At 38.1% G+C, this 19,026-nt stretch overlaps 1 protein-coding gene across 1 annotated transcript in view; it reads left to right on the top strand.

The window, feature by feature from the left end:
* LOC128659728 (aldehyde oxidase 1-like) overlaps nt 1-19,026 on the top strand; it is a 561,780-nt gene that overhangs the window by 259,500 nt on the left and 283,254 nt on the right. Inside the window, 4 exon segments of the mRNA XM_053713310.1 lie at nt 4,087-4,183; nt 4,752-4,876; nt 5,322-5,455; nt 6,650-6,737. Of these exon segments, the coding sequence (XP_053569285.1) occupies nt 4,087-4,183; nt 4,752-4,876; nt 5,322-5,455; nt 6,650-6,737 (444 nt within the window).

Raw genomic sequence — 19,026 nt, 5'->3', positions numbered from 1 at the left:
TCCTAGCAAAAGGAAGATTGAACGAACACCTGTACAAACTTATCACTGAAAGGAAGCAAGCCAAAACAGCCATTCATAATCCACACAACAAATGTATCCACCTGTGGCACAGGCGATTAGGGCATCGAAACCCAGAGGCCATAAAGGAACTTGCAAAGGAAGGTTTATCAGAAGACATGATAATTTTGCCTTGTGACATGCTCATGAAGTGCACATGTTGTATCAAAGCAAAGGCCACACGTACCCCACTTCCACAAGCCAGTCAAAGAAAAACCACTCACCCCATGGAACTCATACACAGTGACGTGTGTGGACCAATGAAAACCCCCACACCCGGCGGGAACAGATATTTACTGACTTTCATTGACGATTATTCCAGGTACACAACAACATATCTGATGAAGCACAAAAGTGAGACATCAGAGAAACTTCAAGAATTTATAGCTACATTCAGCAATAAATTTCAACGGAAACCAGGAACATTACGTACCGACAACGGAGGGGAATATATGAGTAAGGAAGTGGAGTCATACATGAAGAGACAAGGCATTATACACCAAACAACTGTACCATACACTCCTGAGCAAAATTGTGTTGCAGAAAGGAAAAATCGCACCCTCATAGAAATGGCAAGATGAATGCTTTTAGACGCCAATTTACCTAACCAGTACTGGGGTAAAGCAATAATGACTGCAACATACTTACAGAACAGGCTACCATCAAAAACTATTGAGAGCACCCCATATGAAATGTGGAATGGATCAAAACCTAGTATGGGGCATATTAGAGTGTTTGGATGTAAAGCATATGCCCATGTTCCAAGTGAGAAACGCTCCAAATTAGAGAACACAGCCATAGAAGGCATTCTTATGGGCTACAGTGAACAAAGTAAAGGCTATAGAATTCTTCATCCAAAGACCAACAAGATCACAATAAGCCGCAGTGTTTATTTTGATGAAAGTCAAACATCAGAAAAATGTCCCTCGAAAGCCATAAAGAGAACCTCTCCACTGAATCAGCAAGAGATGCTGACCAAAGTGAAGCTGTACAGGAGACAGAGCAAGAAGTGGAGCTCACAATAGAAAAAACAGCTACTCACAAACCAATAGAACCCACTGAACAACCAGAAATCAGAAAATCGACTCGGGTGACAAAAGGTATACCACCCCGCAAGCTGTTATACATCGCTAAGACACATGAAACACTCGAACCAACATCCTGGGATGATATAGAAAAATTGCCAAAAAGGGAAGCCAACCAATGGAGAAAAGCAGCCGAAGAAGAAATAAAATCACTTCAGGAAAATAAAACCTGGACACTCACTAAGCTCCCCCCCGGTTGCAAAGCTATAGGAAGCAAATGGACTTTTAAAGTAAAATACGATGCAGAAGGAAATATCCACACATACAAGGCAAGATTAGTTGCAAAGGGATACTCACAGAAATTTGGAGAAGATTATGATGAAACTTTTGCTCCAGTTGTAAAACACTCCACCATCAGAGCGCTCCTTAGCATTGCAGCCGGAAAGGGAATGCAAGTGAGGCACCTGGACGTCAAAACTGCTTTCTTATATGGAAACATCAAGGAGGATCTCTACATGGAACAGCCACCTGGATTTGAGAGGGAACAGAACCTTGTATGCAAACTTCAAAAGAGCATCTATGGATTAAAGCAAGCTGCGAGAATGTGGAATGAAAAAGTGAATGAAGTACTCATGAAACAAGGATTCTCAAGAAGCAAAGCAGATCCATGTCTATATTCAAGGTATGAAGAAAACAAATGGATATACATCCTAATTTATGTTGATGACATCATAACTTGTTTTGAACAAGAAGGGGACTGTGACCAAATAGTTCATATATTAAAACAGAACTTTGAGATTAAAGAACTAGGGAACATCACTTATTATTTAGGAATCCAAATAGAAAGGGAAGATGATGGAAGCTATCTTCTCAACCAAAGTCAGAAAATTACAGAAATATTAGAGCAGTTTCACATGCAAGATGCAAAAGAGGTGAAAACACCTATGGAACCAGATTACCTGAAAAACAACGGAATAGAAAACTTGTTACCCAATAATGACAATTACCGCAGGGCAATTGGAAAATTGCTGGATATTGCCACCGTGACAAGACCAGACATTGCCGCAGCAATAGGTATACACTGTAGAAAAGTTGCGACACCATGTCAACGCGACTGAAATGCAGTAAAGAGGGTGATACAGTACCTAAAAGGAACAATTCGGATGAAGCTGCGACTGCCAGCAACATCAAACCCATAACTAATTGGATATGTTGATGCTGATTGGGCCGGAGATACCACTGACAGCAAATCTATAAGTGGTTACATCTTCCAGTATGGAGAAGGAACAATAAGTTGGTCCAGTCGAAAACAAGCGACTGTTGCACTCTCTTCAACGGAAGCAGAATATATAGCAGCAGCACATGCATGTCAAGAAGCAATTTGGATTTGTCAACTTTTTCAAGACATGGGACTGGATGTGTCTAAACCCATACCAATTCTTGAAGACAACCAAGGGTGTATAAAGTTGACACAATCAGAAAGAGTGAATCCTCGAACCAAGCACATTGATGTAAAATATCATTTACTCAGGGACATGCAAGAACAAGGTATTATTGACATTCAATACTGCCCATCAGAAGAGATGACTGCAGACGCACTCACAAATCCGTTGCCAAAGGAACAGCATTGTTTTCTTCAAAAGAAACTGAACGTAGTGTAATTATGTACATGCTGTTGAGAAGGGGTGTTGGGAAATACAACAGCATGTACTATACCACATGTATGAACAACATTGATGCTGTAGATGGCGCTGTTCAGTTTAGATTACTGATTGTTTATGTCTGTGATCTTGTTCATTCTTTTATACAGGAAGGAAGTTGTTCTTTAATCTCTATTGTGTTTTTCCTCCTCTGTGTATGCAGACTTTTGTTTTACAAGTCCTTTGGTATGTTCCAAATATTGCTGATGCATCTGTACAAGTAAAGCCTAATGCAGTTTTCTTTAAAAGCTTCCAGTGCCTTTTTGATACATACACCAACAGTACACACACCTCACACACAAAAACATTGTACACAAAAACACTATACACAAACCTCACACAAAAACATTGTACACAAACCTCACACACAAAAACAATGTACACACACCTAACAACACAAAAACACTGTACACACAGCTCACATAAAACACTGTACACACACATCACACACAACAACACTGTACACACATACAAACAGACATACACACAAACACATGCATACATATGCATGCGCACACACACAAACACATGCACATGCACACAGATACATACACACACACACACACACACACAAGTGGGAGTTGATGCACAGCCTAGCAAACACCCCTAACAAACACTACAGCACTAAGAAAATCTCTTACCACTGTAAACTGCTTGCTTTCTATGCAGTGCTTTCTTCCTTTTTTTTCCAAGTCACCACAAGTTTAGCGACTTCTAGTGGTGATTAGAATAACTGCAGCCCTGTAAACATGCTGCTCTGAAATCCGATTCTGCTTGAGCAGCAACAGGCCCCCTAAAAGGATGGGCCCAGTAGTAGTGGAGACCCTGTGATCCCTGTTGTTAGGGCCTTGTTCTGTAAATTAACTCTGAAAATTGTGTTTTTTTCCAAATACTGATAATATGAAGTGGGTACTTCAGACTTTAGAAACCTAACCCTGCTACATTCTTTACAATTACTTTTGATCAGTGCAGTAGCTTATTTATATCTGTTTCTAATTGGCTTTAGTAGAGGAAGTAGGAGCCCTTTAAAAGTTATGCACATGGGCTACAAAACAATATATTTGCTAAGAAATTGACAATTTAAGTAATTTAAAAAAATATTTATTTTAATGTGGTATTTACTTGCTGATATATACTATACATAAATAAAATAATGAGTCTAATATATATTTAATTTGCTGCTGATTAGTATGTGTCTTTGGTATGGTATGATACATATTAAGTGATCAATACACTGTATTTTAATTTCACTTTATAATGTGCTCATCAGTTCTATTTTATTATATATTTTATTTTTTTTCTAGGATGCCATAAAACAAAAATCCTTCTACAGTCCAGAAATTAAATTACACCATGGGAATGTTGATGAAGGTTTTAAAACTGCTGATCACATCCTCCAAGGTTTGAATAAATCCTCAAGAATAAAAGCACTTGCCTTGTACATTTTAATCTATGAATTGTTCAGCTGCTATGTAATATAGTACATTGGATTATATGAACCAGAAAAGTATAACAGTGCATTGCACTGATATAAAATATGTTTTTATAGTTTTATGTGACAATATCTAAAGCGTTTAAAGGGATGTTTGTACATAAACAGCTGTCTGTTTACTTACAAGATGCCAAGATGTGACAAGCAAAGCATTATGTGCTACAGATTTCAACCTGAACTTCATATCTCCTCATGACAACATTATGTTTCATTGGTACCACAGGTCTATGGCCAGACTTCTGTCCCTATAGTATGAGCCTAGAAATTAGAAGTTTAAGGCTGTTCTCTGGTTTTGATAATGGTCCACAAAACTATATCATGTACGAAGCTTAAATTGATGTCTAACCAATGAAAAATGTTCAGGACAGATACATTTGCTGACAGCAAGACTACATGGGCAGACATACTTCTGAGTGAAATTCCTTTAACCAAATGTTTAATTTGCATTAAAAAAATATTTGTTTATGTTTTGAGCAGGTGAAATCTACATAGGAGGACAAGAGCATTTCTACTTAGAGACTCAAAGCATGCAAGTTGTCCCTAGCAAAAACTGCATGGAAATGGATATTTATGTGGCATCACAGGATCCATCTTATGTACAGGTAAAACAATTAGTCCAATTAGTTCACATTCTCATCGTTTACACAGGATAACTGTCAGTGTGCCAAGTACATTAAATCCAATGTCGAAAGAACAAAAAAATGCGGGGGAGTCAATACCTGAACTTACAAAAATAAGTCAACTGGACATTTGATTACTGCTGTGACTTTCTGCATAATGGTACCCTATTTGGCGTTGCTAGGCAACACATTCTTTAGAGGTTCTTTAGAGTGAAAACTTTTTCACTGTATAGTAACATCATTGGCTATGTATTTTTTGTACTAAGAGTATTAATTTTATTTTAAGGTATCATTTATAGTATAAGTGTGAGTATAATGTAATGTGACCCCAGACAATCTTACTTACAGTGATGGTCATATTTACTCTTGTGACTTTATAGTCAGTATTTTTTATAAATTATATATATTGTATTTTTGACTTGTACAGGGACTTGTGGCATCAACTTTGGGCATGCCCTCTAATAGGGTGAAGTGCCATGTTAAGAGGATCGGAGGTGCTTTCGGGGGCAAAATCGTGAAGACCGCTTACCTTGCAGCAATTACAGCTGTAGCAGCTAAGAAGTAAGTTATTTTTTACATATCAGTGTGTTGATCCAGTATTAAAGTCATAATTCCATGAAGAATTTAGGTAAATGTCCAACACAAATATTTACAGTCCAATTTCCCCTACAGACGGCAAAATCCTTCATCCACTGACTAGCCCAAGTCAAAAAGGATGATCTTCCTGGAGTCATTCTGAAGTAATCGATGACTCCAGACTAGACATTAGAAGCCATCATATGCCCACAGGCCGAAATATTTTAAAAGATGACACAAGAGTTATTCCTGACATTTCATGCTTGTGAAGTAATCAGTAAATTAATCTGGAAATCATTCTGAAGTCATCATCCAGAATGTTTTACCTTAGCTGATTACCTTACAAGCCTGATGATGTCTAATGAAGAGCAAATGACTTCTAAAGTAGTTTGATAATCATCAAATGACTCCAGGATGGTCTCTAAAGTAATCCTGTTTGTCTTGGGTGGGACATAAAAGCTCTACATTTTTGGTCATACATATACATATTAAAGAACTGTGTTTACTTTTTTCTCAGCACAAGAGCATCCGTTTTGCAGAACATAATATATATATTGTAAATGTAAATAGTAAATAATTTAAATTAAACAAATTTAAAAAATAATTTTAATGTTCCTTTAAGTGAGACTGATATTTCATTTTGCATTGACTCTATGTGCCAGTACATTTTACTTTAAGGAAGCTGGATTAGATTACTACCTGAAACAAAACTTCTTAGGAGAGTGTCAAGTGCCAAACTTTTTTAATAAAGTAGGCGCAAGCATTTTGAAAAGCACTCTTGTGATCATGTTTGGAGGTGTGTCCCCTATAAAAACCCGTTCACAAAAGCACAATCTCGTTTGAGAGTCTCCCATCTTGTTGTACGCAAATGAAAATGGTTCTTAAACATATAATAGAAATAAATATTGTCCAAAACAATACTTGTCTAAGTTTAAAAGTAACTATTTAGAAAAATGCTGTGAAGTCTGTCCTGACAAAATAAAATATGCAATCAGATGGGTTAGCAGTGGATGGACATGGATTACAATAGTCGCAATTCCGCAATCCCCTTTTAAACCCCAATTTTGAAGACGTCAGTACTGTTTGTTAGAATCAAGACAGTGCGAATGTGACTTCCAATTAAATATTAATATGAAAATCTAAAGGAATAAATTATACATTTTTTTTCCTGTCATTTAGAACCAAGCGACCTGTTCGCTGCATCTTGGAACGAAGTGACGATATGTTAATAAAAGGCGGTCGGCATCCCTACCTTGCGATTTACAAAGTAAGTATAAAGAAAAATAAAATAATGATCTATGTTTAAACACTGAGGTTAGTTTGATGCATGAGTGTCCAGGGGGGAGAAAGGGGAGGCAAATTACACTACATCTAAGCACAAGAAATCACTTGAGCCATTCTTTTGATGCCAATGAGCCAGCACTTTAAAATGATGAGCACACAATAAGTAACTTTTGTGTACAATAAGCAACTTTCTCCTGCAGCACTTGTTACCATTGATATCATTATCATTGGAAGAATTTATTTTTTACCTTCCTCCCTCCACAGAAAAAGATCTGTAGATGCCTATGCGTGTTAAAAAACAAAGATGTTTTTCATAATTTTTACATGTTTGATTAAAGTGATGGTAAATCCTAGCATTTGTGAAACTCTAGGATTTACTAGTGGAACAAATAAAGGGGACTTTCAGTCATGAAGTATAAAATTAATATGCTGAAAGTTCCTTTATTTGTCTGAAGCGTTCGCCGCACTGAGCTCCTCAGGTAGCCAACGGCAGAAAGCTATTCTCCACCTCTTAGCCAATAGCCGTGTGGGCCAGCTGGCATTATGCCGGATAGCTAACATGCTATTGGCTAAGATCAACTCACAGCAAAATAGCGTTCTGCCGTGGGCTGCCTGAGGCGCTCAGTGTGGCGAACACTTCAGACAAGTAAGGGAACTTATTTTATACTTCATGTTTAAAGTCCCCATTATTTTTTCAACTGGTAAATCCTTGAATTTTACAAACACTAAAATTTACTATCATTTTAAACCAAAATTTATGTTATTGTTATTTCATGTATACATAATTGTTTCAGAACAAGCTTTTAATGATGTATTGATGTGATGTATTCATAGATAACGTATCTGTGATGAGAGTGGGAGGTGACATCACTGGATGGGGGCATGGCTTATAACCGTTATTATCTATGTCGCAGTTACCAAGATAGATGTGTTGTACAAGGTGTATACGTCTATGCTCTGCAATAAAATAGTATAGTGTTGTACCTTCTATGCTGTGTCCTGCATCTCATGACATGGTGTCAGAAGTACTTGCCTGCGCTTCTATTTCCTGAGTAATGACGATGTCGAAGTTTACCCCACCTGAGCCTTTTAATTTCTCTCAGCCTGCAGCTTGGCCCATATGGTGTCAGCGGTTTCAACGCTTCAGGATTGCTTCCAAGCTGGACAAGGAGAGTGGTGAAGTGCAAGTTAATTCTCTTTTATACTCTATGGGGAAAGATGTGGAGCCAGTGTTCAATGCCTTTACTTTCCAAGAAGGGGAAGAATTTGACTTTGAACAAACTCAGTGCTCACTTTGTGCCCAAAAGAAATGTGATTCATGAGAGGGCCTGTTTTCACAAACGTGCTCAGCGTGTGGGAGAAACTGTTGAGTCATTTGTGCACATCCTGCATGAACTAGCTAGCTAGTTTGGTTTTGCTAAAGAAGAGCAAATCAGAGACAGAATAGTCATAGGAATTGCAGATGCTGAGGTCTCACTGAAGCTATAGTTGGAGGCTGAATTAACATTAGATGGCCCGCCAGAGTGAACTGGTGAAAAAGCAAAGTGCTGATCTGAGGTCTGAGAGTATTCTGTATGAAATTCAATCGTTCAGGAGAGCTGCAGGTGAAAGGCACAGTGTGAGCGGTAGAGCAAGGGCAACAGATAGGCCCAGAAGGGGATAGGTGCAGCCGGCTCACTGCACGCTGTGTAAGCATACCCATGATCAGAATGTTGTATGCCCCGCTAAAGATAAAAGATGTAGAAAGTGTAACCGAATGGGTCATTTTGAAGTGGCGTATAAAACTGAATACATTAAGGAGATGCTTGTGGATAGTGACCAGGAGGGTCAAGAAGTGTCCTTTGTAGGGTCTGTTGTTCAACGGTCTGGTTCAGACGAAGATTGGACGGGTTACCCTTACTGTAATGGGAGCCAAGGTTGTCTTCAAGATTGACAAGGGAGCAGACATCACTATTATGTCCCTTGCAGCATTTATAAAACTACCTCGACAGCCTCAGCTGGCGAAAGTAACAACAAAAGTTCATAGTCCTGTTGGCCGCATCGATTGTGCAGGGAAAATCGATTGTCCAGCTGTGAGTACAAGCAGAGGAAATTCACCTAATAGGTACATGTAATTAGAGGTCAGTGTGTTAACAACCTATTGAGCAGGAAAGCAGCCTGTGGTTTGGGCCTTGTCACCAGAGTGAATGAGATTTAGGAAGACATGTTTGGTGAATTGGGCCTACTGAATTGCAACCCAGTCCGTATATCACTTAAATGTGATGCAGTCCCATACAGCATTACCACTCCTCGTAGAATTCCGTTCCCGCTCATGCTTCAAGTGGAGAAGGAATTTCTGCATATGAAGAATATGGGAGTTATTGAAGAGGTTGTTGAAGCAACTGACTGGAGTGCCCTCATTGTGTCTGTCGCAAAGAAAAAAAGGAAGGTACGCATCTGCGTAGACTTGAAAAGGCTGAATGAGGTGGTGAAGAGGGAGAGAGATATGTGCTGTCGACGCTTGAAGATATAGCTCTGAAACTGACTGGGGCAAAGTTCTTTTCTACACTGGATGCTTCCATTGGCTTCTGGCAGATATCTCTAGATTCACAGTGCCACAAACTGACTACCGTTATTACACCAGTAGGTCGGTGTTGCTTCTGCAGACTAACCTTCGGGATATCCTCTGCTCCTGAAATCTTTCAAAGAGAGATGAGTTTCTTCCTAAGGGACCACGAGGTCACGGCAGTTGTCATGGACGATGTTTTAGTGTTTGGGTCTACATTGGAAGAACATGACCAGTGATTGAGCTATGTGCTGCAGACCATTAGAGAGTCCAGGCTGAAATTAAATAAAGAAAACCTGAGTTATGTTACTTTGGGCATATCATAAATGGAGATGGCATTATGACAGCAAAACCCTTGCTATTGAACAGATGAAAAGCCCTTCTGATGTACACGAGCTGAGACAAATATTGGGCCTTGTGAATTATGTGGGCAGGTTCCTTCCAGTTTTATCCACAGTACTATACCCTATCACAGAGTTGTTGAAGAAAGATGCTGCCTGGGTCTGGGGTCCTTCACTGGTAGAAGCTTTTGTAAAGGTCAAGTCCTTGCTGGGGTCTGCCCCAGTGTTAGGGTTCTACAACCCTTCCAAAAAAACTTTGGTTAGTGCTGATGCGAGCAGTTATTGGCTAGGGGCCGCCCTCCTGCAGCTGAATGAGAACAAACTACAGCCCATCCCCTACTGTTCCCATACACTGACGGCTGCTGAGTCAAAATACAACCAAATTGAAAAAGGGTGCCTGGCTGCAGTTTGGGCCTGTGAGCGCTTCCAGCGTAACTTAGTGGGTTTAGAGAAATTTAGTCTGGAGACTGACCATAAACCGCTAGTCCCTCTAATCAACTCCTATGATATTGACAAAACACTCCTAAGATGCCAGAGACTTCTGATGAGGCTGCTCAGGTTCAATGTTCAGGCAGTGCATGTGCCGGGGAAACAACTGGTAGTAGCAGATACACTTTACAGGCTCCCACAGGCTGCTGCTGAAGAATCTTCAACGGAATCAGATGTGAAAGTGTATGTTGTTTCAGTTCTGGCATCCAAATCCATTTTGTCAAGGAAGCTAGAGCAAATAAGAAAGGAGACATGTTTAGATACAGACCTTCAAGAAGTTATTAAGTACATAAAAGAAGGTTTACCCTAGAGCCGGGCAGCCTGAATATCTAAGTTCTTACCAGTCAGAGAGGTCGCAGCTCACAGAGCTGGATGGGTTGGTGCTGTTCCAGGACCACATTGTTATTCCTGTAAGCATGCAGCAGGAGATGTTAAGCAGGATTCATGATGGCTGAGAAAGGGCAGCTACGGAAGTATGGTGGCCTGGGATCAGTTCCGACATTGCAAGCCACGTGTCAAAATGTGCCTTTTGCCGGGAATGCCGGCCTACTCAGAGAAAGGAGCCCTTGATTTCTACTCCACTGCCTGCAGGCCCATGGCAGAAAATAGCTGCTTATTTGTGTGAACTGCACGGGAAAAAGTACCTAGTCGTGATTGACTACTATTCCAGGTATTTGGAGATTGCACCCTTTAATGAGATCACCAGTCAAGCCTTTATCACTCGTCTCAAGAGCTTGTTCGCCTGGTGGGGCATACCAATGGAGTTAGTGAGTGATAACGGAATGCAGTTTGCTTCCATGGAGTTCAGTTCTTACAGCAGTGAATATGGCTTTGTCCATTCTACATCAAGACCACATTACCCGCAGGTCAAAGGAATGGCTGAAAGGGCAGTTTAAACAGCAAAGTTAATTTTGAAGCAATCTGAGCCGTACCTAGCTCTCTTGGCCTATAGGGTGACTCCCATCCAAGCCATGGGTTTTAGCCCGGCACAGCTGATGCTAGGATGTCAGATTCACACCACTTTACCCCCTGTGGGTGTCTTCCAGCCGACCAGCTCTGTTCCTCGGGACGAGGTCCTTAGGAGGGATGAAGAGGCTAAAAGGGGTTATCGATTCTTCTACGACAGAAAACACTCCGTGAGGCCCTTGCAGGAGCTGAATGTGGGGCAAAGTGTCAGAGTTAAATTGGATGATGAGAAGAAATGGAAGACGCCTGCTACGGTAATTGGACGCTCTCCAGAACCAAGGTCTTATGTAGTCCTTACTGATGTAGGGACAGTCACACGTCGAAATAGAAGACATCTTCAGTCAGTACCTGAGAGAGTGGGACTGGATGCCTCAGAGCCACTGCCGGTGGGATCCCCTGTTTTAAGAGGGGTACCTTCCCCTCAGCAAGATCACAGTGGGGATACTTATTTGCTCCCAGTAGACTCTCAATCAAGAAGCATGACAGGTAAAATGGGGGAGCTGACGCTCTTAGTTGCAGAAGAGGACTATGATGTTATCAGTATAACTGAAACTTGGTGGGATGATTCACATGACTGGGCAGTTAACTTAGAGGGGTATACATTATTTAGGAGGGACAGGAATAATAAAAGGGGTGGAGGAATCTGCATGTATATTAAACCTAACCTTAAACCTACAATAAGGGAAGATATTTATGATACAAGTGACAATGTAGAGACCCTGTGGGTTGAAATAAAGAGTGGGGGGAAAAATCCTAAAAAAATATTACTAGGAACATGCTACAAGCCTCCCAACATTAGTGACCTGGAGGAAACTCAACTACTTATCCAAATAGGTAAGGCTGCTAATAACAGTGCTCTAATTATGGGAGATTTTAACTACCCTGATATAAACTGGGCCAATGAAACTAGTAATTCAGCTAAGGGGGATAGATTTTTAAATGTTCTCAGGGATAACTTCTTGTCACAATTAATAGAGGAGCCAACTAGGAGTAAAGCTATATTGGATTTAGTGCTATCAAACAATACAGATATAATATCAAACATAGAAGTTAAAGAACATTTGGGTAACAGTGATCATAACATGGTCACATTTGAAATCTATTTTCAAATGCAGTGTTTTAAAGGCTTAACTAAGACTTTTAATTTCAAGAAAGCAAAATTCAATGATTTAAGGAAATCATTAAATAATATAAATTGGGACAATGTATTTTCTAATAAAAATACAGAGAATAAATGGATAATATTTAAAAATGTGTTAAATAAATATACATATCAACACATACCATATGGTTATAAAAATAAAAATAAAAAAACAAAGCCATTATGGCTAAATAAAAATGTGTTAAGAGAAATTAGGAAAAAACGTAGGGCATTTAAATTATTAAAAGAAAATAGTACAGACTCAGCATACAATATTTATAAGGAATGTAACAAAGCATGCAAAAAAAGCAATCAAATTAGCAAAAATTGAAAATGAAAAATTAATTGCAAAGGATTCTAAGTCTAACCCTAAAAGGTTCTTTAAGTACATAAATAGCAAAAAATCTAAGAAGGATAATATAGGTACATTAAAATGCGTGGAGGGTAGCATGATAAATAATGACAGGGAGAAGGCTGAGGTACTAAACCAGTTTTTTTCTTCAGTATACACAAGGGAGGAACCATTGAATGATACTTTGGAACAGAATAGAACATGCCAGTCCATACCACTAACTGGGTTTTGTTTAGAGGATATCAGGAAAAAACTGGAAAATATTAAGGTAAATAAAACTCCAGGCCCAGATGGAATACACCCAAGGGTGTTAAGGGAACTTAGCACTGTTATAGACAAACCTTTACTCTTAATTTTTCAAGACTCATTATCCTCAGGCATGGTACCCCAGGATTGGCGTAAAGCTGATGTGGTGCCACTCTTCAAAAAGGGAAGCAGGGATGATCAAGGAAGCTATAGACCAGTTAGTCTGACATCAATAGTGGGGAAGATATTTGAAGGGATTATAAGGGATTATATTGATGAGCATATTCGTGTAAACAAGATTATGAGTTCTAATCAGCATGGCTTTAGGAGAAATAGATCATGTCAAACTAATCTAATTAGATTCTACGAGGAAGTAAGTAAAAATATAGATAAAGGGGAATCAGTTGATGTGATATACTTAGATTTTGCAAAGGCATTTGATACAGTGCCACATGAGAGATTAATGCACAAAATTAAGGGACTGGGAATAGCTGAAAATGTTAGCTCATGGATAAATAACTGGATAAAAGATAGGGAGCAACGAGTAGTAGTAAATGGATCATACTCAGATTGGACAAAGGTAATCAGTGGCGTCCCCCAGGGATCAGTACTGGGCCCTGTTCTTTTTAATATTTTTATAAATGACTTGGAGCAAGGATTAAATAGCGACATTTCTATTTTTGCAGATGATACTAAGTTAAGTAAGGTCATAAGGTCAGAGCAGAACGAACTCTCTTTACAAAGGGATTTGCTAAAATTAGATCTATGGGCAAGTGAATGGAAAATGAGATTTAATACGGAAAAATGCAAGGTTCTACATTTTGGAAGTAAAAATAAGCAGGCTACGTATTTTTTAAATGGGACAAGACTTAGCCAAACACAGGAGGAAAGGGATTTGGGAGTAGTAATAGATAACAAGCTAAAGATGGGTGCACAATGCAGGGCAGCGGCTTCAAAGGCTAATAAGATACTAGCATGTATTAAAAGAGGCATTGATTCAAGGGAGGAAAGCATAATTCTGTTATTATATAAAGCCCTGGTAAGACCTCACCTTGAGTTTGGAGTGCAGTTCTGGGGACCAATTGCTAATAAAGATATTGTAGAACTAGAAAAAGTTCAGAGAAGGGCCACAAAGCTAATAAGGGGATTGGAGAAATTAACCTATGAGGAGAGGCTAGCCAAACTGGGTCTGTTTTCTTTAGAAAAAAGGTGCTTGAGAGGTGACATGATTACTTTATATAAATATATTCAAGGCCCATATACAGAGATGGCAGAAGCTCTGTTTATTCCAAGAAAATTGTTTCTGACAAGAGGTCATAATTTAAGGTTGGAGGAAAGGAGATTTAATCTCCTGCAACGGAAACGTTTTTTCACTGTAAGAGCAATAAAATTGTGGAACTCATTACCAAAGGAGGTAGTGAATGCCAATACCATAGATACATTTAAAAACAGTCTGGATAAATTTCTGTATATAAACAAAATTCATGGATATGATTGCTAGTATTAAATGGGTCACATTTTAATGGGGTTATTTAAGCTTAACTGGAGCTTTTTGTAAGTATTTTAGATTTGTATAGGTTGAACTCGATGGACTTCAGTCTTTTTTCAACCTTATCTACTATGTTACCTTCTTCTGTATCAGAGGACAGTTCATGTAAAATGACGTCAAGTGGAAGAGTGGTGAAACTTCCAGCCCGATATCGGGATTAGCACTAGTTAGAGCAGTGACCAGAAGAATGGGCAGAATAATCCCATGGTCACTGTGGACTAGGGTAGTCTACCCCGATGTTCAAGTCAGGATTGTATTTCTTGTTGTTCATATATATTCTCTTTAAATTGTTATTTGTCATACACTAAACAAAACTATTATTTTATGCGTCTTGTATACCTTGTTATTTGATGTACCCTAAAAAAAAATGTATGCTTTGTCCTTTGAAAAAGGGGAAGATGTGATGAGAGTGGGAGGTGACGTCACTGGATGGGGGCGTGGCTTGTAGCCATTATTGTCTATGTCGCAGTTACCAAGTTAGATGTGTTGTACAAGCTGTTTACTTCTATGCTCTGCAATAAAATAGCGTTGTACCTTCTATGCTGTGTCCTGCATCCCATGACAGTATCTTTTTAAATTGAAATGTTTTCAAAGGAATTGCAAGTTTGAAAAAAAAAATCAATTACTGTCTGATTTTTACAGATGAAATAGAATACTATTATATGTAACTATTAAAAATGTTCTTGCAACAAATGTTCCAAATTCAGCCAGATTAGCATCTAAAAATCAGTTTAACACATAGGGCCAGATTACGAGTGAAGCACAAACATTTGCTTGCAACCGATAAGGGGTTTATCGCAGGTGTTTGCGGTAGTTGGGCTTACCGCTGGTATAACGAGTTGAAAGTAAACGCAATTGCTTGAGCGCAATCACAATTTATGCTAGAGTGATTACTGCCACTTCAGAGCTCTGTTTAACTGTTTTGCGAAATATGTCCCAAAATACAACAAAAATACATTATAAAGTATAGTTACATTCATAATAACATTATCAAATAAAAGATATTCACAAAAATAGTGCACACAAAAGTTATAGGGGCTCAAAGATATGAGGAATTGAAGGTGTTAGAAAAAGGCAAGCAAAGGGCTTTAACATTGAGATACATACAATACATGTCTAAATATGGAAATGTGTGTGTGTGTGTATATATATATATATATATATATATATATATATATATATATATATATGTACATATGTGTTTATGTAATTATATGTGTATATATGTATTTACAGACATATATTCACATATAAATACATTAATACATATGTGCACATATATAGACATATATATATAAGTGCATTGGAGCCCTTTGCTGAAAACACGTAGAATCATATTTATGCAATATTCATATTTGATAAAGCATATAAGGTATTTATTGTAAATATTTCACATCCCAATGTTATGCACATAGCAGAATATGTTCTTAGTATTTCTAAATATATATTCCTGTATATATCTACTCAATACGTACTGTATATACAATCATTTTTTATATATATTTATATATATATATATATATATATATATATATATATATATATAAACATATATATACCACAATACCATCAGATATATGTAGGAATATTTATTTATGAATAAATAGAACATGCTCTTTTATGTGCAGAACATTGGAATATGAAATATTTTGTGCGAATGATGACCATGTGTTATTATATGCGGGGGGCACTTCTGATCTAATCTCAGCCTCAACAAATGTTTACCCCCACCTACAAGGTGTCCAAATGGCCTGGGGATGCTAGTGACATCACCATGTATGGGAGTAGTGACATTACCAGCCCCGGGGACCGGGAAATGCAGGCTGCACTGCATTATGAGAAAAACACTATTTATCCCAGCCAATTAATGCTTTTGGACACTAAACCCAAATTTTTTTTCTTTCATGATTCAGATAGATGCAATTTTAAGCAAATTTCTAATTTACTCCTATTATCAATTTTTCTTCGTTCTCTTGCTATCTTTATTTAAAAAGCAGGAATGTGATGCATAGGAGCCGGCCCATTTTTGGTTGAGAACCAGGGTTATTCTTGCACTGGATAGCAAGCGCTGTCCATGGTGCTGAACCTAAAATGGTCTGGCTGCTAAGATTTACATTTCTGCTTTTAAAATAAAGATAGCAAGAGAATGAAGAAAAATTGATAATATGAGTAAATTAGAAAGTATCTTAAAATTTCATGCTCTATCTGAATCATGAAAGAAAAAATATATGTATACATATATTCATGATGATTATATATATATATATATATATATATATATAAATCTATTTAAAAATACATATAATGCCATCCCCATTGATACCTGTTTGGACAAGGAAGTTATGTAAAAACCTAACACCCTAATATAAAACCCTAGTCTAAATACCCCTAATCCACCGCCCCCTGACATCGCCGACACTAAATAAAATTATTACCCCAATACGCCACACACCCGCATTGCTAACACCAAAATAAACCTATTAACCCCTAAACTGTCGGCCCCCCACATCACAAACATAAACTAAACCTATTAACCCCTAAACTGCCGGCCCCCCCACATCGCAACACACTAAATTAAACTATTAACCCCTAAACCTAACACCTCCTAACTTTAAATTAAAGTTACAATATAACTACCTTAAAATAAAAGAAACTTACCTGTGAAATAAAAAAAAACTAATCTTATACTATAAATAAACCTGATCTGGCTGATTTGAATATTTCAACCAATAGGAATGCAAGGTACCCCAAATATAAAAGGGGTACCTTGCATTCAATCTTCAGTGAGCGGCAGAGATTGCATGAAGAGGAGGTTCCGTGTTGGTTGTCCGTGCCGCTGGCAAACCGAACCTGCTCCGTGCCGTCAAAGCTCCATGCCACCGGGATAAAGAAAGATGATGTCCCCGTGCTGGATGAAGATGTTGCCGCCTGGATGAAGACCTTAGTCAGCCTTGAAGAAGATGGATGTCCGGACTTCAGGAACTGTGAGTAATTTTTGGCGTTAGTGTTAGGTTTTTTGGGGGTGGGTTTTTTTTTAGATTAGGGGTTTTGTTTTAGATTAGGGCTTTTTTTATGGGCAGCAAAAGAGCTGATTGCCCTTTTAAGGGCAATGCCCATACAAATGCCGATTTATTGTTAGATTAAGTGGTGTTTTTATTTTGGGGTGGCTTTTTTTTATAGGGGTATTAGATTAGGTTAAATTTGTATTATTTTGGATAATTTTGTTTATTATTTTTTATAATCTTAGAATTTACACTTTAGTGGGGGGTTTTGTAATGTTAGTTTTTTGTAATTTTTTTTGTAGTGTTTTAATTTTGCAAGTTAGGTTTTCTATTTTTAGTTTATATTCGTTTTTTAAAATAGTTATATTAGATTTATTTATAGTTTAAGCTTAGGTTTTTTTAATTTCAAAGGTAAGTTTTTTTATTTTAAGGTAGTTAGTATTACACATGTGCATGGCGAAAAAATTCGGTTCGGTTCGGATCGATTCGGATTTTTTAGAATTTCGGTTCAGAGCGATTTGAATTCGGAAAAATTTGAATCAATTCGGTTCGGATTTGTTTCGGATTCATTCGGATTCGAATAAATTTGGTTCGGTTTTGTTTCGGATTCATTCGGATTCGAATAAATTCGGCTGGATTCAGTTCGATTCGGTTCGGAAATTCGGAATTTCGGTAAGTGTTAGGTGGGATTAGACTAGTATTATGTACTAAATTTGGCTGGATTCGGTTCGATTCAGTTCGGTTCGGTTCGGAATTTCGGGAAGTGTTAGGTGGGATTAGATTTATACTGTACAATAGTAGTGTAATCCATGGCCATCCGAATTTACTGAATAAATCCAAAGTAATTCGGATTTATTCGGTAAATTCGGCAGTATTTTAATTCGGAAATTCGGTTTGATCCGAATCGCCGAATTTCTGAATCGATCCGAAACAAATCGCACATATCTAGTTAGTATATTGTAAATTTAATTTAAAGATATGGGGGTGTTAGGTTTAGGGGTTAATAGATTAATTTAGTGTGTTATGATGTGGGGGGCTGGGGGTTTAGGGGTAAATAGGTTTATTTTAGTAGTAGCGATGTGGGGGGGCGGAGGTTTAGGGGTTAATATGTATATTTAGTGTTGGCAATGTGGGGACGAGAGAAGCTAATTAGGCGGTTTAGGGGTTAATACTTTAATTTTGTGTTGGCGATGTTGGTGGGCGGTGGATTAGGGGTTAATAAATTTAATAAAGTATTTGCGATGTGGGGGTGGCGGTTTAGGGGTTAATAGGTAGTTTTTGGGTGTTAGTGTACTTTGTAACATTTTTGTTATGAGTTTTGTGAAACATTTTTGTTTCGCAAAATCCATAACTACTGGTCTTTGATCGCGGAATGGATCGTGGTGGTATAAGCTATAACGCTAGCGTAATAGCTGGAACACACAACCTGTAATTCGGGAAATCTGAAAATTCCACACTCAAAAGCCATTTTTTGACTAAAACGCTAGTGGTATAGCTGTATCACCGTGAGAAGGGAGACCAGCCATTCCGCACACAAAGCGGTATAGCCGCACCGCAACAATTTTGCTGATTGATTGTTTCTGATATTTGAAGTAGCTTAATTAGCTTGATTAGTGGACATAAATAATAGCAATGTTTTAT

The sequence above is a fragment of the Bombina bombina genome, chromosome 1, assembly GCF_027579735.1.
Source record: "Bombina bombina isolate aBomBom1 chromosome 1, aBomBom1.pri, whole genome shotgun sequence".
In the NCBI taxonomy this organism is placed as follows: Eukaryota; Metazoa; Chordata; class Amphibia; order Anura; family Bombinatoridae; genus Bombina; species Bombina bombina.
The sequence above is the reverse complement of the archived record's forward strand: the minus strand, read 5'-3'. Positions and strand labels throughout refer to the sequence as shown.